The 23,119-nt window shown below is 37.6% G+C and overlaps 1 protein-coding gene across 1 annotated transcript; it reads right to left on the reverse strand.

Annotated features, from left to right (window-relative positions):
• Nucleotides 1–866: 866 nt before the first annotated feature.
• On the reverse strand, nucleotides 867–23,119 carry LOC120313827 (guanine nucleotide exchange factor subunit RIC1-like). The gene is made up of 18 exons (XM_039356169.1): nucleotides 22,917–23,119; nucleotides 22,245–22,293; nucleotides 21,237–21,383; nucleotides 20,762–20,965; nucleotides 18,894–18,932; nucleotides 18,619–18,729; nucleotides 18,366–18,455; nucleotides 17,428–17,588; nucleotides 15,731–15,869; nucleotides 14,787–14,903; nucleotides 13,216–13,944; nucleotides 11,756–11,914; nucleotides 10,593–10,729; nucleotides 9,121–9,407; nucleotides 8,401–8,598; nucleotides 6,425–6,602; nucleotides 6,100–6,288; nucleotides 867–3,882 (listed from the first exon to the last, which is right to left on the reverse strand). The coding sequence occupies exons 1-18, from the start codon at nucleotides 23,111–23,113 to the stop codon at nucleotides 3,594–3,596; spliced, it is 3,420 nt and encodes a 1,139-aa protein (XP_039212103.1). The 5' UTR covers nucleotides 23,114–23,119; the 3' UTR covers nucleotides 867–3,593.

Below are 23,119 nucleotides of genomic sequence, written 5' to 3' on the forward strand. Positions count from 1 at the left end.
CACTGAAGATTTATTGTCTACTAGAGCAGTGGTTCTCAACCTTTTTAATGCCGCGACCCCCAACCGGTCGTAAGTTGAGGACTACTCAACTGGTGCAGCACCGTTTGCAGAATGGGAATGGCGGGCTCAGCAGGGCAGAGACAGCCTGGACAATTCCTATTGGCTTTTGAAAGCCAATAGAATTAGACTCTATTCAAGAGAGTCTATTCTATTGGCTTTCAAAAGCCAATAGAATAAAAGGGAGTAGCACAGCTAAGGAAAAGGGGGAAAAAAATGGCGGACTGCGCTGTTTGGCGACCCCCATGAAATGGTTGTTCGACCCCAAATGGGGTCCCGACCCACAGGTTGAGAACCACTGTACTAGAGGGAAGACATAAAAGTATATGAATATTCAGTTCCCCTCCTAAATTTCAATTTCAAACTGCTCACATGGCTGTTACCAACTAGGACAGAGAATAAGAGTGGCTTGTGGAAAGAGACCATACCCCCCCTTTTTTTTTCCTTCTTGCAATAGCCGTCTGGTAAAATTGCAGAATGGCAAGTGCTCTGCCAGTAAGATTTTGAATCACATAGTTCTTCAATGCAGCACTCAGTTTTGAAGTCAGCTGAAAGGAGGGTGTTCCCTACTTTGAATAATTGTACCACCTTGGTCTGTGACAATTCGCCTCAGCCAACTTGTCATGGCCAACTCGCCACAACCAGCTTGCCACAGCCAAGTTGCTGCAGCCAACTCACTGCAGGACAACTCGTCATGACCGACTCGCTGTGGGAACAACTCGCTGCGGGACAATCAAAGAAATGATGGAATAGAATCATTAAAGAAAGGATTCAAAAAGAGGAACAGAATGCAATGTGAATGACAAAAATTTAAATATTTTATTTATTTTAAATAGTTGAATTGTTAAATTGTCCTGCAGCCAGGTATCCTGTGGTGAGTTGTCTCATTCCACTACCTCCTTACTAGACCAGGCAGTTGTATTCTTTCAATCAATGGCAATTCTTTCCTCAACAAAGTAAGTAATATGCATGCTACAGCGACTTCTTCCATCAGATTTAGGTGAAAATTCTTTACTGCTTCATCTATTAGGTAAATGGAATCTCTTCCCATTCTCATCATTTGGTTGCTTGGAGAGAAAGCAGATGCAAAAACCAAACAAGCTCTACTGCATTGTCTCCTAGCAACAGGAAGAATTGTGTTTTAAAACCCTGTTGCTTTGAAGTCCAGCAGAATTGTTTGAGTGTGCAGATTTCATTCCACTATAAAAAAAACAACTGTGATTCAGTTTCTGCCTTAAACTGGAGAAGACGCTTCTTGTATGATCACCTATACCAATGAAGGAGACTAATGGGAATTCCTCTTGAACTGGAGCTTTAGCAAGTGGCTCAAGTAGCCCTTCCTATACAATTTTAGATCTGCTGCACACTGAACATGGAATGTCTTTCTTCCTATACTTATCATCAATTGAACTATTTAAACCCTTCAATTTTAATAGTATTATGCAGTTTATTCAGAGGGAAATGCTGGTCAGTTGGGGATATTTCTGCTTTCAGGGTGGCATCCATTTTCTAATGCAGGTATCTAATAACATAGGAACCAGCTTAAGTTCCAAAGTAGGAAGATGTCCCCATTGTAGAGGTGTGAAAAGGGCTTATTAGGAGTAACAGAATTAAGAGCACTGGAGATAATGCATGTGATGAATGCTGTTATAAAAAAATGCTGCTTAGGCTGGAACCACAGCAGTGTAGTGCTTAAGGCTGTGGTGGCAATAGCTATTAATATGTTCAATACTACAGTATAGAAAAGTAGTGTCTCTTTTTTCTGATGTAAGAAAAATGACAATTTTTGCACCCATGATGGTAGACAAAATACAATGTCAGAAGTATGGAAAAGTTAGGTCATTTCCACCCCTTTATATTTTATTTAAAAGTTATTGCACATGTACCACTACTTATAGTCTTACCAATGGTGAAGGTTATACAACAGCAATAAAATCTGTCTAATTACATTTATCAATAAAAAGACATGACCATGCCTTTCTAAGCAAATATATAAAGTCATAACCAGTATTTTTCTTGACCCTCTTAACCAGGTTTTCCAACCGTGGCAATTTCCAGCAACCATTGCTGAGAATTCTGGGAGTTGAAGACCACCCACCTTCAATTTGCTAAGGTTAGGAAGCAATATTTTTGACTGTTCATAATATATTCATTCAGAATTCGCATAGAGTATTTCATGAACTATGACTGTGGCTGATGCTGATTCTCATACTACCTAAAAGATAAATGATTTTGGTCCATGTATGTATTAATTACACCCTTATTATAAAAATAAGTATTAGGTTTCTGTAGAAAAAGTAGTAGTGCTGCATTTTTCCCAACTGCACAGTACAAGCCAAACAATATTTAAATTTTAATACTGTTACAGGTATTTAATATTACACATCAGTATTTATAATACCAATCTGGAGTCAGCAGATTGAAAAAATAAGTACCTCAAGCAAACATGAGATTCTGCTGCAGCCAGTTTTTCATAATATTGTTGTATGAAAGTTAAAATAAACATTTTTTAGTTACAAGTATATGCATTATAAAATATTAGCAAGATGGTGGTTTATATATATATACACTGTACATTGCCATTACAAAGTCTTAATAGCAGTAATATATAAAGTGGTTTTATTTACACAAAAATAATCTTGAGAAAAGCATCTTTACAATTGAAATAAATAAGAATTCAGTAATTCGTTTAAAATCTTTTTGTTCAGAATGGATCTGAACAGACTAAATGACGAAATGAAACTGCAACTAATGCCAGATGAAAAATCAGTTGCATTCTGATTGAAGTGCAACTTTACTTTTAGTTTTTCTGCAGTTAAAAGTACAAACATGCAAGATAGATAAAGCTACCCTACACTGTGGAGCAAAGCCAAAAGCAAAAACAGTATATTGAAAATATATAAGAGTATTCACAAAAGATACAATGTATTTTACAACCTTTAATATATAATATTTGGTGATGTCAAATTTCTGATACCTGCATAATTTATAGAACAGAATTTAGCTTAATCAGGCCATCATTTCCTTTAGGCAATTAAACTACACAGAATGCATCAACATTTCATCTGAGCAAGCTTCATTGTCAACTTGTTCAAGTTTTGGTTCAAAAACTGGGTTGGGGATGGTGCAGATGGGTAAATTTTAGAATTGTCTCCAAGTTTTTTTTCTTTCATTTTAAAAAAATGCAATAAAGATCATATACACTGATATAGAGTAGGTGTTCTGCATGATTAAGGAAAAAGAGCTTACAAGAGCTTCAAATAAATCTTCTTGGAATACAGCAGAATATTGCTGTTTTTCATAGAATCAGATAAACGAAAGAATTGAGGAAGTTACTGGGAAAGCATTCACAAATTCAAGGAGATTCTCTAGTCATCACATGTAAAAAGAAGTATTCATTAAAAACAAAAACAAAGTAAAGCAAAACTAAACATATGTTTTGGAAAAAAGTGATTACTGTACTTCCTTCCAATAGCCGTATTCTTCAATGCCATCATTACGAAGCTTTACTAAAACAGTTATCATGTCTGATTCTGTCAGGAGACAGTACAATCATAACTGCCTTCCTGAAGGGGATGGTCTTCCTTCTCCAGTCCAAGCATGTCCTCATCATGTCGAATTGAAGTATTAGGACCAGCCTCATTTTGAGGGCTAGCGCTGTGGTTAGCTGAAATCCGGTTCTCTTCCACCCTTGGACTGGCTTGTTCAGCCACCCTTGATAGATTTGTAGGCTGAAAGACTTCCAGTGGCACCTGTTCCTCTGATATCTCACTCAGTTTCTGCAGTTGTGGCTTGATAATGGTTAAAAATGGCTTATAGCCAGGACTAAAGAACGTAAGAAAAGAAAATAAGTAATTAGTTCAAACATTTTAAAACTGCAAATTCAGCAACTGTCTTTCTCTGGTTATTAACTCGGTGTACTAAGCCAACTCAACAGGTGGATGCCCTTTGCACAATGAAAATATATACGGTGTTCAAATTTTCACTAAAACTGATCTTGGTTTCTATACTTATTTTTGTTTTTTTATGTCAACCTGCAAGTGGTTTTTCAATGCTTTTATCTGGCGGAGATGGTTCTTGCTTTTCGTCCTATTTAATCTACTGTCCTGGAGCTTCCTAGCCATAGTTAGGTATTGCAACCTACTGCTTTACTATGAGAATTATGCTCATTCAAGATACCATGCATATCATTGGATGCATACTTCTCTGTTCACATTACACATCTTCAAATGTTGAAATAAGAACTCTTGTAAAATGTATTAATAGGAAAAGTCAGCAGTTACAAAATAATTCCATAGATAAATTATACCAGGTATTACAGTGAGGGAAAAAATTATTTGATCTCCTGCTGATTTTGTACTTTTGCCCACAGAGAAGGAAATTATCAGTCTATAATTTTAATGGTAGGTTTATTTTAACAGTGAGAAACAGAATAACAACCAAAAATATCCAGAAAAATGCATTTCACAAAAGTTATAAATTGATATGCATTTTAATGAATGAAATAAGTATTTGACCCCTTCGCAAAACCTGACTTAGTACTTGGTGGCAAAACCCTTGTTGGCAATCACAGAGGTCAGATGTTTCTTGTAGTTGGCCATCAGGTTTGCACACATCTCAGGAGGGATTTTGTCCCACGCCTCTTTGCAGATCCTCTCCAAGTCATTAAGGTTTCAAGGCTGACGTTTGGCAACTTGAACCTTTAGCTTCCTCAACAGATTTTCTATGGGATTATGGTCTGGAGACTGGCTAGGCCACTCCAGGACCTTAATGCGCTTCTTCTTGAGCCACTCCTTTGTTGACTTGGCCGTGTGTTTTGGGTCACTCCCATGACCCATTTTCAAGGCCCTGGCTGAGGGAAGGAGGTTCTCACCCAAAACTTCATGGTACATGGCCCCGTCCATCGTCCCTTTGATGCGGTGAAGTTGTCCTGTCCCCTTGGCAGAAAAACATCCCCAAAGCATACTGTTTCCACCTCCATGTTTGACAGTGGGGATGGTGTTCTTGGGTTCATAGGCAGCATTTCTCCTCCTCCAAACACGGCGAGTTGATTTGATGCCAAAGAGCTAGATTTTGGTCTCATCTGACCACAACTCTTTCACCCAGTTCTCCTCTGAATCACTCAGATGTTCACTGGCAAATTTCAGACAGGCCTGTACACGTGCTTTCTTGAGCAGGGGGACCTTGCGGGTACTGCAGGATTTCAGTCCTTCACAGCGTAGTGTGTTACCAAATGTTTTCTTGGTGACTATGGTCCCAGCTGCTTGAGATCATTGACAAGATCCTCCTATGTGGTTCTGGGCTGATTCCTCACCGTTCTCATGATCACTGAAACTCCACAAGGTGAGATCTTGCATGGAGCCCCAGACTGAGGGAGATTGACAGTTATTTTGTATTTCTTCCATTTGAGAATAATCGCACCAACTGTTGTCACCTTCTCACCAAGCTGCTTGGAGATGGTCTTGTAGCCCATTCCAGCCTTGCGTAGATCTACAATCTTGTCCCTGACATCTTTGGACAGCTCTTTGGTCTCGGCCAGGGTGGAGAGTTTGGAATCTGATTTGACTGACTGCTTCTGTGAACAGGTGTCTTTTATATAGGTAACAGGTCGAGATTAGGTGCACTCTCTTTAAGAGAGTGCTCTTAATCTCAGCTCATTACCTGTATAAAAGACACTTGGGAGCCAGAAATCTTACTCATTGAGAGGGGATCAAATACTTATTTCACTCATTAAAATGCAAATCAATTTATAATTTTTTGAAATGTGCTTTTCTGGATTTTTTGTTGTTGTTACTCTGTCTCTGTTAAAACAAACCTACCATTAAAATTATAGACTGATCATTTCTTTGTCAATGGGCTAACGTACAAAATCAGCAAGGGATCAAATATTTTTTTCCCTCACTGTTTCAACATATAGAATACCTTCCTCAAACAGTTTACGGTTTTGAATAAGTTAAACAGTATTATTTCTTTGTTTACTGTTGTATCCTAGAAAAGTAACTTAGATCATATGTATAGTGAAAGGAGGTTCATGCGACTCACCAGTCTACAGAAGCCCAGCTTTCTACTGCCTGCAGTCCTGTCTTAATGTTCTGCAACATCTCCCCATCGACCTCTGAAGACTGCGCTAGACTAAACACTTGATTGACGACTGAGGATTCTCGAAGGATGAGGCCTATGACCATGCACCAGTCCAGGCATCCTGCTTCCATGAAAATATGAAGCAAATACCTACAAAAAGACCCAAAGGCACTTTCTAAGGCAAAGAAATATCCCGTTTTCCCCACAGGATATTATCCTTAGTCCACATCCTCTAAGAACAACTCAAAGGAATCCCAATGATGACACAAATTCGCATTTTATTTACCGCAGCTGAACTTGTGATTTGTGTGGCCCTTTGCTGGCCAGCTCCAAAGAGATATGTTCCAATTCAGATTGCGTCAGACTCAAGGTGGAATAATTTTCATCCACCATAGTCCAGTCTCCATCCACAATAGAGCTTGTTTCTGTCAGGTCCGTGGCAGAGCCAATGCTCCCCTCGTCACCTGTCAAATATAGCAAAACAAATATAGATGTTTTGGTTTCTCTGTGTCTTATTTAAAGTGTGCGAAAAACTGCATCTCAGCAGTATATAGTAGTGTACCTTTGGCTCTTTAATATTTTATGGATAAATGTATGAGAATGCTTGTGGAATGTTAAAAAGCATGAAACCTGTATGTAGTTTTGTATGTAGATGTCATGTTATCAAGTACCACATCTGCAGTGAACACTAATCTGTGTGATGCACGAAAGTGTTTGTACCTCAAAAAATTAAGGGAACAAAACAAGTTGTGTTTCACTTGGAAAACTGAGTGAACAATCATAAAGTATACATAAATAGCCCAAATAGCAGCAAATAAATGACTTTACTAAGGAAGGGGAAATGGAGAAACAAAATTTAAAATATGTAAATGCCAGAAGAAAGGCTGAGGGCGGCATGTTTTCTGTTGCAAGGAAAAAAAGGTAAAATAGTTGTGTACTTAGAGCATGAATCTCCCCAACGTGCAAAATGGAAATGAGAATTATTGTAGGTATGACTGTGATATGGGATACTTAAGAAGTGGATGCCGTAAAACAAGAGATAGGATAAGAATGAGTTGGTGCTGAATAACAGTGAACTGAGTACAAACTAAGTTAGTCATATAGGTAGTCCTCTTTTAACAAATGCTCGTTCAACAACTATTTGAAGTTACGGTGGTGTTGAATGAGACTTGCAACTGTTCCTTGTAGTTGTGGTCATTGTAGCATCTCTTGGTCAGAGGATCAAGATTCAGGCACTTGGCAATCGACTTGCAATAACAATGGCTATGTGTCCCTCAGTCAGAAGATCACCATGTGTGACTTTCACTGCCAGCTTCCAACAAAAGTCAATGGAGAAGCTGGCAGGTCGCAAATGGCAATCACGTGACGTCACACCCAACGACTGTGTGAGATTTGCTTAATAACTGTAATTTCAACTGCCACCTTAAGAGGATACAGTCACATGACATTGTATTTTATGACCACGCTGCTTAGTAGCGGAGTTGCCGGTTCCAAGTACCTCTGTCAAGGAAGGACTATCTGTACAGAGAGAATGAATGTGAATCTAATAGCAAAGCAAATATACAAAACTTGTTGAGAGTAAGAGGGCTTTCAGGAGGTTGTGCTTAATGAATTCCTTAAGAACAACAGGTTAAGAAGTTTGGTCATAGTTTATAAGGACAGACACATAAGGACAGTTATACTGAATGATGTTGATTTGAACAAGACAGCTCGTTCTAGTAGTTAGGGCACCAGGCTGGAAACCAGGATATGGTGAGTTCTAGTCCCTCCTTAGACCTGAAAACCAGCTGGGTGAGTTTGGGCCAGTTACTCACTCTTTGTTCAACCAATCTCACAGGATTGTTGTTATGGGGAAAATAGGAGGAGGAAGGAGGATTAGGTATGTTGACCACCTTGGGTTGTTTATAAAAATAATAAAGGTGGGATATAAGTAAACTTTTTTTCAATTTAATATTTATTATTCTTGTTCTTGCTTACTCCAAAAGAGACTAGCATGGTCACTATACATGTACATATGCTATCTTGTGATGAAGTTCTAGATTGCTGCTGCCAATACAATTCCTATTTTGAATTCATTCCAAATATGAACATATTATTGGTTTGTTTTTTCCTCTGCTATTGAATCCTTTACCTTCTGCATTATTCCCAAGAAAGACGAAGAAGCAAATGGCCATTGTTATATATGAAAAGTATATTTTTATTTTCAGATAAGACACCCACGATCACCTAAAAGAAAGCCAAATATCAGAATAAAGAACTCACCCACTTTACTTAACAAAGGTGAGAGAAATGCCTCCTGCATTTGAGGGCCGTGGGAGGATGCTGTATCCATCTCTCTTTGGGAGGAGCTGATGGCACCAAACCAGCTATGACTCCTTGGTACATCTGGGAGGCCACTGTCTATTTCCATGTTTAAAAAGCTGTCAGCAGACTGTGATTTTAAGAGTTGTTCACCTATTACTGGAAATGAAAGCATGGGAATAGCCTTAAACATGCTATTTAATATTTCAAGCCTAATTCATTTCAAGGACTTATAACCAACTCCTAGTATTTCAGGATATCTACTGTGAGCTTCAGTATAGATTAATAAAGCCACACACAGTGTAACCTGCACACAATGAAACCAAACCCACTTATTTTCTTTCCTATGAACACTTTAACTGTAACATTCATCAGGTAGATAGTATCCTCTTCCAACAATTACTTGCTATATGTTTTTATTCTTTGTTTAAATAGTTTAATTTCAAAGACTGAATTAAACATGTTTAATTTTAATGTGCTAATGTGCAGCATAACATGAATTCAAAATGCCTGCTATATTTCCCTCTATGGTAGTACCAACAATGGCTTTATATACAACTATGAAAATAATCACGTAATGTCTGAAAACACAAAATGAAAGGTAATTGCACTGTAAACTTCCATTTACTCTAAAGCTACATTTAGTTTCTGATAAATTAAACGAGAGTAAGGATAAGATACCTGTCCTACATTTTCCATTCTTCAGAGGTGAATTTATGGAGCACACTGGGATAATGGGAAATGGCCAAAGAAAATCATTGTGTAATTTCTTCAAGGCAGTCACAAAATCGTCCACATGGGCAGCTCGGTTACGCTCTTTGCACAACCAGCCTATCAACTCAAAGCCCAGCTGCGCAGCAAAACAACCAAGATCCTTAAGCCTGATTTCTTCCAGAAGACGTCGAGCATGTCTCCACAACATCATGTCAATATACATGTTCTCAGCACAATCACTTTCCTTACTCAATCTACAAAGATAGGAAACAAGGAGGTTAACGCCAAAAACATACTTTTATTTTATTTGTTGACTTGGCCGAATTTTCTAGGAATCATGTTGGAGATTGTGAAATTTCAGCATCAAATAAAGTAAGTACTATAGCATAATCTCTGTAATTTAATACATATAGGCTTGATGCAATGAAAGGCATAGCACACAGGTCGGCAACTGCGGCTCCGGAGCCGCATGCGGCTCTTTGAGCCTTCCCCTGTGGCTCCCAGCCTCCTCTGCCTTTGCAGAAAGAGACAGAGACAGAGAGAGGCAATTGCGCTTCCCTGCTTCCCTCTCTCTCTCTCTCTCTCTCTCTCTCTCTCTCTCTCTCTTTCTCTGTGTATAAAAGAGAGTGCACTCACAGTGTTCTCCGAGGAGCTGAAAAGCTTACTGGGCGGAGCTCCTCCCTTTGCTGCATCTCTGCAGGAAGCAGGAAGCAGGAAGGGCAGGAGAGAGCTAGCTAGCCCAGCTAGGCTGACTCAGGAATTCTGGGAGTTGAAGTCCATGAGTCATAAAAGAGACGAGGTTGCTTACCCCTGAGCTTGTTGGACAACAGCTTGAAGCTTGCCAGGTGAGCATCAGATAGGAGGGGGGGTAGAAAGAGAGAGAGAGAAAGGGAGAGAGAGAGGGAGGGGGGGAGAGAGAGAGAGAGAGAGAAAGGAAAGAGATTGAGAAAGAAAGAGAGTGAGGGAAGAGGAGTGGCAGACCAAGGGCAGATAGAGAGGGAGGGAGGGAGAGAGACAGAGAGAGAGAGAGAGAGACCCTTTTGACATCTAAAATGAAGATAACACTGCATATATCCTTTTTTTACCTGTGTGTGTATGTAATTTTATTCTCTTAAAGCATTAAAGCATTCTCTTGGTGATCATTGTTTTAATAGTATGGATATTCCCAAGAGTCATATTTTTACTTTTATTTTTAATGTGTGTGTGTGTGTGTGTGTGTGTGTGTGTGTGTACACACACACAAACACACACACACACACACCTATAATAAAGGTAAAAAAAGATATATGCAGTGTTATCTTCATTTTAGAAATCAAAAGGGTTTTGTGGCTCCCGGTGTTTTGTTTTTGGTGGGAAACGGGTCCAAGTGGCTCTTTGAGTGTTTTGGGTTGCCTATCCCTGGTATAGCAAGAATCGTATATTCTCTTCTACTTGATTACCTTTTCCCAGACGGGCCAGATGGCATGCTCAAGGTTTTTTGCAAGTTAAATTTGCCAGCTGGAAGTGTCTCTCCAGATTGAGACAAGCTAATACTGCGATGTCTGAAGAATTCAAAGCCACCACTTGAAGTAGGTTCCTACATGGAAGAAAGGGATTAGACAGGTTGGAGAATTGATTAGAGTTAGGCAGTGTCTAAATTGATTATATTAAATTTAAAGCAAAGAGCCAACTGGCTGAAAACTAGAAAAGCTGAGAGTAGGTTTTATGGTGAAATAAATATTTCTAATGAATTTCACAATAGTGAACTATTCAAGAAATCCTCCATCAAACAGATGCTCCCTGAAAAAAATATCCATTTACTTATAATGACTTCAAAACATTTTAGATAATAGTAACTTTTTTGCTTTCTTTTTATATTATGACATTAAGGTGGGCTACTCCTTCAGACAGGCTTAATGCTATATTTGATTATTTGTTAAAAAAAGGCCTATAACTTTTAAAATCAAATAGCTTAAGAGAAAAAACCCTCTGTCCAGGCATCTTGTCATTTGTTAGCAAAAAAGCATAGGCCTAGCTTGGACATCTTGCAGATTGCAGACATCAAAGCACAACTGCTAGCAAATAGTGATTCTGCTGATACTGAAAGTGCTATGCTAAAGTTTGAAAATATGACTCTTTCCCCCTATTCCCTTTGATCAAAATACCTGACCACCCAACTTCCTTTTAAAGGAATTTAAAGTAACAAGCTAGAAATGGCAAAAGCAGTAGCATGATGTGGATTGATGGAGTCATTTTGATTTACAAAATCAAAATTTGATTCACAATGCTTTTACCATACTTGTTTTTAGGACTAAAACAACGCATAGACTAGTCTTGTGACACTATACACAAGCAAAGCTAAACGGACCCTTTGCTTAAGATGCCAAATAAGGGTTACAAGTTCTAGTTATCCTTAACCATCAAATAATCATGTTCACATACAGTCATTCATTAATAAAAAGGACTATGGTTTAGTGTATGATTAGAATCCATTTATTAATCCATGTATCTGATAACTGGACAGTTAGCAAGTTCCATGTGAGTTTAACATTTTTTCCCCCAAATTTATATCTGGATTACTGTCAAAGACATTTATGATAAAGCAATCATGTGCCTTTCAAACCTGAGTTGTTGGTGTAGCAGGAGGAGTTTCGGATTCTCCAGAGCCAATGGCTTTCAGAAATCTGATCATGTGCCGACAAAGATCCCACTTTCCTTTCTCCAAAGCTGTATTGAATAGCAGAGTTGCATGCTGCCTACTAACTGCTGGAACTTCCATATTCTGGAACCAATATAAACCACTTTTTACACAGAAGCCACTGATCCTTTTTATTTAGCAAAACAATAAGCAAACAAGAAAGGCTGCAGATAAACGCATGCATCAGACTTCACACCTTTCATTTCATTGTCCAAGTCCAATAATTATGGCCCATGATTTTACTGTCCATGACTATGATAGGACTGCTAACTGGAAATGGCCTAGAGCAGGGCTTTTCAACCAGTGGTACGGGTATCACCTGTGGTACATTGGCACCTGGCAGGTGGTACGCGACCATCCTAGAAAAGTGGTAGCGGGGGAGGGGAATGAGCTGAACCAGTGGCAGCACCGCACAAGCCTGAGTGAGAGATGGCTGGAGCTGCAGGGCTGTCAGGGCTCAGCAGAAGCACCAGGATCACTTCTTCGGGGCTGTCAGGGCTCAGTGAAAGCGCCAGAATCAGTGCCAGGCTCTAGCTGGAGCTTGGCGCTGATCCTGGCGCTTCTGCTGAGCCCTGAAGAAGCACCAATCAGCTGGAAAGCAGCCCTGATCCTGGCACTTCTGCTGAGCCCAAAAGAAGCGCTGATCAGCTGGAATGTTGCAGCATCTCCAGGATCTTGTGATTTACATTCAGATGCTTGGCAACTGATTCATATTTATGATGGTCACAGTGTCCCAGGGTCATGTGAAGTGACCAAAACTTGCTGCAATCACCCAGCAGAGGGGGGGGGGAATAAAAACCAAATACCCCCCACCCCACCCCCACTGCCAATCCTCAACAGAAATGCTCACAACAATGAAAACCTTGGATAGGAGGAAGAGCGCCGCCAGGCGGGCAGGCAGGTATCTTGCTCAGCTGTGGCTTGGGGGCCACTTTTTTCAGTGCCACTGTAACTTTGAACAGTCACTAAGCAAACTGTTGTAAATTGAGGACTACCTGTATTTTATCACTTTTTTTCTTTTTTCTTTTTTTTTTTTTTTTTGGTCATCAAGTTTTTGACACCTTACTAGGCAACTGAAGGTACTCGGATATTGCTATACCTTAAAAGTGGTACAATGGGTGAAAAGGTTGAAAAGCCCTGGCCTAGAGGCACCTATTATATGAATCAGCTCCTCTATATGGGTACTTACATATGACTGCATAATAGACAATTTCATTCCCAAAGATAATTAGCATCCCCCTCTCTCTTTTTTTATTTCCATCCTTATTTAATAAATATATACTTGTAAGAGACAAGACTCTGTCAAAATAAGATGCTTGTGTCCTTTGGGATGCATGTTTAACACATCATATCACTTTCAGAATAAGATGAGTGAATACAATTACCTGCAGAATAATAAGGTAAGATGCAGCTGTGTCTAAATCCTGGGCCATTAAACACTCTTCAAACAAGTCTTTTGGATTTCCAACAGCAGCAAAGAGATAATTCCACAGGGCATATTCTGTTTTTCTAGCACAATGAACAACAGTCTGTAGGAAGAGGGGGAACTCTGTAATAAATTTAGCCACAGTGGGAAGGAGAGGATCGGGAATGGGATCCCGCGAGGTAGCTTCTTCTTCCAGCACTTCGTGGAGCATCAGTTCTAGTACATGAGGAAAATACGGTAATGCGGCACAAGAGTGAGCCAAAAGCAAGGCTTGTTCACCTAGGTTCCTCACCAAAAGCTGGCGTAAAATGTGATGGAGGTAGATCTGAGATGTTCTCTCAACAATACAGAAGGGGAAGAGGACCTCTAAATGTTCAACAGCACTGCTGTGAGTGTATAAACAGTCGTAAAGCACAGTGTCATTGACAGCACCAAGAACCAAGGCATCTTCAAACAAAACAGCCAAGGGGTAGATATTAATGTGGAAAGGCAGCATGATCCGTCTTGAAAGAAAGGAATGTGGTTTGCGATGGTCCCTGGGAAACAAAGGAAGCCAGACCTTCATACCTGATCCCCCACAGCTGAGCCATAGAGCCTCCAATATGTGCCGTTTCTGTTTGTTAGAACGGCAGGTCGTCCAAACATTTTCTACAGACTGGGCAAGTACAACAGGAGCACAAAATGGCAGCTGAAAACATAGGAATAATACTAATTAGGCTATTTTCTTTTTTTCCCTTTTTACAAGTTATTCATCAAGTCTTATATGGCAACACACAAACATTACTTCTGCTGACATCTCATCCTTCTTTAATATAAGCATGATCAAATGTTAGTTTACTAAATTAATGTAACTCTCCCTAATTTCCTCCATATTTTTTTTAATATTATCCTGTTACTACAATGTATTTTCCCCATATTATTTTAAATAATCAGCAACACAGCTTATTACCTGTAACAACATAAGTGGGTTACCAAAGTACAGAAATGAAGGACAGGTTCATTTAAAAATAATCTAAAGTTACAGTGCTGTCTACATTTGCTACTGATATTAAATCCTTTATTTTTGTCTCCTTTCCTTTCTATATTTATTAAGGTATTGCTACAGTTCACATTGTTAGTTGTGTTTGAAAACAAACTTGTACATTAATCGCTATCATACAATGTTGGGTAAGCAAGTGCTATTTGAAAATAATAATGGAAACAAATTTAATTTGCATCTAAAACAGGGGTTCTCAACCTTGGCAACTTTAAGACTTGTGGACTTGAACTCCCAGAATTCCTCAGCCAGCAAAGCTGGCTGAGGAATTCTGGGAGTTCAAGTCCATAAGTTTTAAAGTTGCCAAGGTTGAGAACCCCTGATCTAAAAAAAGGCAGTTACAGAAAAGCAATGTCATAAGAATTTCAAAAAGTTACAGTCATTCATTAACAAAGAATACTTGCTTTAGTTATAAGATCAACAAAGTATTACACATTTAGATTAATTCACAAAGTGCATTCCTTTCAATGAAATTTTTCCATAAATTAACTCACAAGTTTCCTTTGGTTGGGACTACTCTCCTTTTCTCGTATCTGAGGACCTGATCGATCCCTCTGTACCATGATTAACTGTCCTGCTAAATTTAACATAATGCTCTCTGCTTCACAGGCCTTAAAAAAAAAAAAACAATGTTTATTATTATTTTTCAATTCTGCTGGATTTACTATTTTTCTAAAAGTTCAAACACATCATTATCAGCCCTGTGTTTATAAAAGCATACTATTCAATTGCATTCAAGCCACGCTGATTATAGACAAAAAGCTGATGACCCAACTGCCTTCTCGAAAAAGTAAAGCTGACTATCATTGATAACATTAGATCCCTTATCTTTCCCAGTAGTTTATTTTTTATGCTGAACATCATACAGCCATACTGATTCATCAAAAGTTTTACAAGTAAACTACAGCCATACTGATTCATCAAAAGTTTTACAAGTAAACTCTCATTCAGAAGAATAGAAATTTCTCAGTAGCATCACCTTTTTTAAAACAAAAAACAAAACAAAAAAACCCTACAGCAGGCAGGGGTCTTCAAACATGGCCCTTTTATGACTTGTGGACTTCAACTCCCAGAATTCCTCAGTCACACACGCTGGCTGAGGAATTCTGGGAGTTGAAGTCCACAAGTCATAAAAGGGCCACATTTGAAGGCCCCTGCCCTATAGGAAACAGCAAAAACAGCAGCAATCCAAATCATTCCTTCATAAAGATATTGTGTACATTAGGATGTTCTGGAAAATCAGTATTAGTTCAAACACATGCATTTTTCTCTTCTCTTTAACCTAAAACACCATGATTTATCAGCCATGTCTCTATCGTATATCTTGCCCCAACCATGGGGCAGATTTGATGAGGGACGATGTTGTCTTATGTATACTGTTTTCAAGTATAAAGTCTGTTTTCTCTAGCTTTAAAATAATTTTAAAAACTGTAGATACCTGCTGTGGCATTTTCAAGCTGATACCTGTCTCTGTTCTTACTGATGTTAAAGTAACAGACACAACAAGGAAAGGGTGAGGAATATAACGTGACATAGACACCTCTTGCAGAACCTGAATACTTGTAGTGGGATTAGGGCTGAAAGACAAAGAAAAGTCCAGTGGTCAGTCTCCTCCTAGCCCCAAATAAATATTTGTGAGACTTGAAAAGGTATTCTGACATTTTTATTTATGAATGTGATAATAATTTTCATATAATACAACAATCCTTACTAGACCCAAGATATTGCAAATATACTATGTAACCAAATAAAGCAAACAGCACTGAAAAGTAAGTCAGATTATAATATGCTATATACCCGTGGTGGCGAACCTATGGCACGCGTGCCACAGGTGGCACGCAGAGCCCTCTCTGTGAGCACACACGTCATTGCCCCAGTCCTAGGCCTTCAGTTGGGTTTTATAAAACCTTTTCGCTTTAGGCCTCCACTGCCGTGTGCAAAAAAAAAAAAAAGGTTCAATCAATCAATCAATCAATTTCAACTTCTCGTGGGGAAAAAAAGATCCCACAAAGTTGGAATTGATTGATTGAACTTTTTAGTCCCATCCAGTCTGCCGTTACCACCGCAGCCACGCCCACCCAATGGGCCAAGCCCACCCGGCACCCAACAATACGTAAGTGGGTTTTGGGTTGCAGTTTGAGCATTCGGTCTCTAAAAGGTTCGCCATCACTGTTATAGACTGAACTATATACATACACACACACACACACACACACATATACATATACATATACATACATACATATATATGTTTTCTGAGGTTTTCGCGGGTGTTTGTATGTAGGTCTTTGGTTGTTCGGGTTTTCTCTCCTTGATTTTCTAAGTCAATTTAATCTTTGGGGTTGCTAAGGATGGTGGATATTTTTCTGTTTGTGCAGAATGCTGTTCTGATGTTGTGTTTATGGAGGATCTTACTGATTCTGTCTGTGGTGCCTTTTATGTATGGGAGGAGGGCTTTGCCGTTTTCTTGTTCTTTGTCTTGGATTTTAGTGGGGGTTTCTTTTTGGATTAGGTTTATAATCTTATTTCTTCGGAATCCATTGGATGTTAGTACATTGGTGAGAGTGTGTAGTTCGGTTTTTAGGTGTTGTTCGTCAGCTAAGACCACACATTGCTCCTCGAAGCACGAAGCTGAAAGCACCAGCCTGAAGATGACGAATGGGACTTCGTCAAAACGTTGCTAAGACACTTCCAATTTTACGTGGGAGAAAACCCGAACAACCAAAGACCTATATACATACACATATATATATATCTTTGGCAATTTTCTAATGCTACTGGTTAAGGAAAATGTTTTCATTGTAAAGGTTAGCTTTGCTGAGTTCCCTAACATGAAGTATCTGCTGAATGCCTGTAATACTGAACTCTGGGTAATTGTTTACAAGGGGGCCACATCAGAATGAACAAGAGCAAAAAGGGCACCACTCAAATCTGTTTCAGAGAGTTTCACCAAAGGTTTCTTTCTCCCTGACCCAAGGGTAGGCAACCTTGGCTTTTATGACTCGTGGACTTCAACTCCCAGAATTCCTGAGCCAGCATAAAAGAGTCAAGGTTGCCTTCCCCTGCCCTCACCCATACTCTAAAGAAAAACAAAATATAACAATTTATGCAATAACTTATTTGAAGTATACTTACCCATCAGATTTTCTTTTAATACTATAAAGGCAAATGGAACAGTCTGCTCTGAACAAAATTATGATGTCCCGAAAGACGCTGAGCAATAATGTTTCTGCCTGCACTTTGGTGATATGAGCAAATGCATTGTCCAGATTGGCTGTTCGTAAATATACTCTTAGCTGAAAGAATAATGAATACTTTTGATCACAAACCTATAAGGAGAATTTAAACTAATTTTCTAGCCTCCTTCTTTCAGCAACCTGGCTGATCTACACTTTAACTAGATTTTTCAGGGAATGGATTTTTCATCTCTGTTGTGATACTAATATTATTCATTCACTATCCCTTTCCTCCTTGAGATGAGAAAGAAAGAAAGCTCTATATTTATCATGTTAAAAACACAATGCAAAAGTAATAATGGGCAGACATTTGAACAATTAAACTTACAGTATGAAACAATATAGCTTTCATGGAGATAAACCTTTAGATGGAGAATCCAATTTCTGAACTATCATACTCATAAGGAAAGTGAGACTAACATCACGTTACTTATATTTGGATATAAAAATTTAGGGAATTTCTCTTATCCCAAGTATATCCCAATATAGCTTGCCATAAAACATCCTTGGAATTTTAGAATGAGTCTACTATCTCCTCTTAGTTTTGTTTGAAAAATAACACTGGGCATTCCTTATCTCAATAAGTTCCTCAGTTCTGATAAAAAAACATATTTACAAAAATCAGAATTTTGGGGAGTATTAATTTTAACCCTAATACTTTCTGAGAACAGAAAGAAAAATGAAAATAACAAGTAGTTGAAATCTGGGACATTGTTACTGCTATGCAGGCAACAAAGTTTTAATATAACTATGTGACAGGCAGATTTCTATTTAATGTTGCCATAAAAGTGCACCAACAGAAGAATTTCAGTCTTTTATATTCAAGGTCTGCCTTACCTCTTCCTGGCGGTCACTTAAGTTGTAACATGCAATGACAATGAAGTCATTCCACCATGCTAAGCCTCCAGTAACAGTCATATTTTGTTCCTAAAATTAAATGGAAAGCTAGAATTATTCAACTTTTTAAAAATCTACTGTTTATTCCAACCATCAAGTCTGTAAACCTCAAGGACATTCTATAAATTGGTAATAATATTTTTAGATAGTAATGTTTCTTTCCCCACTAATTAATTTATAATCAGTCACTTACCTGGGTAATGTTGCCAAACAATTTCCATTTTTTGGAAAGCAGAGAGTAATGTGCAAAGCCGTATTTGCCAACTACAGCTACATTCTGCCCCATCTTATCAATGGCTGAAAACTAAACAAATGCAATTTGTTAGATCCTTATTAACAAAGGAATTATACTATTTGCTCTATTTCATTAATCGTAATTTCTAATACAAGCTGCCCCATCAAATTCATTTCTACAAAAAATGAAGTTTCTTTCTCAATACAATGTATTAACATTTTAAAACAACTTACCCTTATAGGCCAGTTGATTTCTAAATATATATTGTGAATCTTTAAAAAAAAAAGGAAAAAAAAGCATTATGAAAAATTATTACAATTACCACACTTCATCAAAGTCAATAGATAAAATATTACATGGTTTCATCTGCAGATATTTGTTCCCATTTTCAGTACAAGATCTCTGGGTATTTGTATAGTAGATATTCAGCATTTTTTACAATATCAGGGTGACTGTAAAGGATTGTTTAAAATAAAAGGTCACCAATGATAACTACTAATGATAGGATTTGCATATAATTTGTCTCAAAATGTCTAAAGCTGAGTACATTTTGGTAGAAACAATGCTACAATAATTATGCATTTTAATAAAGAAAAATTAAGATTGGAAACATTGTTTTTACATCAAATATACTAATAATTTATTGTACTATGCAAACCTATTGGAATAATCATCCAGCACTGATCTTTCTATATTTTATTACCTACATACTCCAATATTATAGAGTGGATAAGGTTTCTTCCATACAAATTTTCAGTTCCCAAATCTGAGACGTTACTTGATCTATGGTTATATCTTGACATGCATATCAGCTGTTGAATCTATCTAGATCATTCTTTATTTTATGCCAGGGGTCTTCAAACTTGGCCCTTTTATGACTTGTGGACTTCAACTCCCAGAATTCCTCAGCCAGCGTGCCTGGCTGAGGAATTCTGGGAGTTGAAGTCCACAAGTCACAAAAGGGCCAAGTTTGAAGACCCCTGTTTTATACCTTTCCCTTCATTGTAACTTTCTCACTTTGTTTTAAATCCAGCACTTGCTGATATCACAAAGTCACAATTCGATAGAGGCCAAAAATACTGGGGACTCATCTCTTCCCTAACCTCAATAAAAAATGGAACCATCCTATAGTGGTTCCTGAGAAATATTATGTGAGCTCTAAACATGGAGCTATGACTTAATGCAGGAGTGTCAAACTGCTGACCTGCGGGCTGGACACGTCATGCAGAAGCCACGCCCACCCCATTGCCAGCAATGGCAAAACAGTCCCGATACATTGCGTGACGTCATGAGTTTGACACGTCTGACTTAATGTGTGGTTTGGCCCTTAAGGAAATCAGGTGTTTGGAATTCTTTCTGCTGAGAGGTTACTTGCCTGATTAGAAACATTTTAATCTTGAAAAAAATATACATCTTAAAAATTCACATGAATATTTACCCATCTGATAGCTAATGATTTTTTTCAAAAGTCTGTCCTCCTATGTTAAATGATTTGGTGGAGTATTAATAGCCAATCTGATTTATTTTTATTTGCTTTTCTCCCCTTTCCACTGCAAAGAACATTCAAGGAATTGAATGATGTAAAACAATTAAAAACCCAATGAAACAACTAGAATAATACTATAAATAAAAAAAACTGGCTGAAGAACTAGTCTTTAATTCTTTTCCTGAAATGTAAAACTGGTGACTAAAATTCCATAGCTTGTAGCAATCCACAAATGGATGGTTGTAAGTCAAGGATTTCATCTACACTATTACATGAGGTCAAATTATTAGCAAATTTTATTTGCGTCTATATCTTATATATTTATTGGCATATGTATATTTATTGGCATGTATATATGTGCATTCTATCAGGAACGTAAGTAAAAAAAATTCAGTTAGGATGTTTTAACAGTAAAGATATTTTGATCCTAATAGACAATAGCAATTATAGAGCTGTATTATGGGAAAGCCACACTCAAAGTTCCAAGCAGTTTAAGACGTAGCCTTGGGAAGTCACTAGTTTTTAATCTGGTCTTCTTTCACAGCAACAGCTGACAGGTTTTCAAAAAATAAGATATGAAAAGGGAAGCAGTCAAGTACCAAGAGAAGAAGTTACCTGTACAACATGCCAATGTCTGTGCCCTAATAAAGTGCTTAAACCCTGAGAATCTAAGTTCTCATATGAAAATTGGCCTCTTTCTCTGACAGTCTTATGTTCAGCATGTGCTGAGGAACTTCTAGGATTCTGAGCTTGCACTACATCACCACAGTTCAAGTATAAGCGATCTTCTCCCTGAAGGAGGACCTGCTCCTGGCTGCTCTGTGAATAAACAAAAGAAATCAGTACTTCAGACAGTGAAGAATAACATAAAGTTTCAAAGAAAATAAGAAAACCGAATAAAATTGGAAAAAGATTATTTAAGAGTGGTAGCACTTTCATGTTTCAAATGTTTGCACCGCCATATTATTATATACAATTTCATTTACATTAAAAAAAAACAATTTTAAGATAATCCAAATTAGGCAACGTTTTGACCAAAAAGGTAATAAAATTGACCTAGGACTACAAATCATCAAACATGAATACTTACTATGCAAGGATTAACTGCGAGTGCACTTTTGATGAACTGAAATTGCAAAATACCAAAATGCTGTCCTTTGTTTTTGCTCTCAGTCACTGAATTCCCAAAATTATTTGCATCGATTACCCATAAATGATAGCCTTCTGATCCCCAGCTCTAAGAAAAAAAAAATAGAGTGTATCATTTATCATCATTCTGAGCCGTGGTGGCCCAGTGATTAGAATGCAGTATTGTAGACTCACTCTCCTAACTGCCAGCAGTTCAATCCTGATTGGCTCAACATTGACTCAGCCTTCCATCCTTCCAAGATTAGTAAAATGAGGACTCAGATTGTTGGGGACAATATGCTGACTCTGTAAACTGCTTAGAGAGGGCTGTAAAGCACTATGATGCAGTATAAAAGTCTATTGCTATTTAAAACAACTAAAACACTGGAATAAAGAAATACTGTTTAGAATTTTTCTACTCAAAGAATGCTTAATATCAAGTTGACACCAATAAGTGTAATGAAAAGCACATTTCTTCTCCTTTATATCTCCCTTTCCCACCATTTTCAGATATTTTCACCATTCTATATACCTCTCAGAGCCATGTGCTAGGAAAAACTGCAGACAAAATCCGTATCCAAAGGTCAGGCATGTTCTGTGAAATATCGGCAGTATTTGCTGAGTACAGTTATCCAAGACATATTCTAGTTCCTATGAACTGAATGGTCTTATTATTCTGGCAGAAGGAACGACATGCTGTGATTTTTCTAAGATCTGTCCTAGACAGAGAATATAATTTGCTAAGTCTTATGAACCTGAATATTTGTCTTTGTGTAAATTAAGTAAATTAAATTAAGAAAGTAACTTAAAAATATCTGGATTGTAACATAAATGCAGAAAGAGGTTCAATTTAAGCAGCGTGGATAAGTCCAGGTTAATTTATTTGGGAAAGTATTAGAATAAATTTAATTGCGTGTGCCTAGATGAGGGAGAAAAAGAGACTAGTAAGACAATAATAAATGATGCTCACCATAGAGCTGATCTTTAAAGGGTCCTTTTTAGTACCATCAGTTCGATGACTAAAATGAATAGCATAAACAAAATATTACATTTAAATATTGGATATTAAAGAGAATGTGTCTTTCAATTCACTACATACATACTAATTAGGAGGCATTTTTAATTCTGTTTCCAAGTCCCTCCTTTTCATTCTTGATGTATTAAACCAAAATAGCCAAGAAAAATAGGCATTATATCACAAATATTTCAGTAACGCTATTCTAGGGATTTTTAGTATCATTTGTACTTTTCTATTAATTTAAAAGTATCATATCAGATAAGTTTTCTCAACTTCAACAAGTCTACTAACCACGAGGAAGCTCTTCTGTGGCTATTAAAAATAGCTCTGAATTTGATGGTATACATCACACATAAAAACACAGATCTATATTTTGTACAACAAAGACTGAAGGGAGAATTGGTTTTGTAGTTGCAGACAAGTTAAACATTTCATTTATTAAAATATTGTGCAGAAAAAATGAGCCTTTTGCTTTACTAACTCAGTCAATAATATATACAATATGAGATATTAAACAGCTAAGCAAAGAAAAATAGTTTTAAAAGCTTTGTGTAGCAAATAAAAAGTTAAAGAGCAGGTACATATTTTGGTTAAATTTCCTAATATGAAGCACAAGTTACTTACATAAAGTCACCTCCTAGAGTACAAATAAGATGGGCTCCAAATACACTCCATAAAGACAGGCCTCCACATTCCCAGGTCACCATAACAACACAATTATCAGGAGACCATCTGATGAGTTTAACAGCTCCTGTTTTGTTCCAAATATCTATTGAAATACAAAAATTGTCGGCAGATTTTAAAAAACCCATTTTTAACATTTTTAA

The sequence above is a fragment of the Crotalus tigris genome, unplaced genomic scaffold (genome assembly GCF_016545835.1).
Source record: "Crotalus tigris isolate CLP2741 ecotype Arizona unplaced genomic scaffold, ASM1654583v1 scf7180000018786.1720131, whole genome shotgun sequence".
NCBI classification, from domain to species: Eukaryota; Metazoa; Chordata; class Lepidosauria; order Squamata; family Viperidae; genus Crotalus; species Crotalus tigris.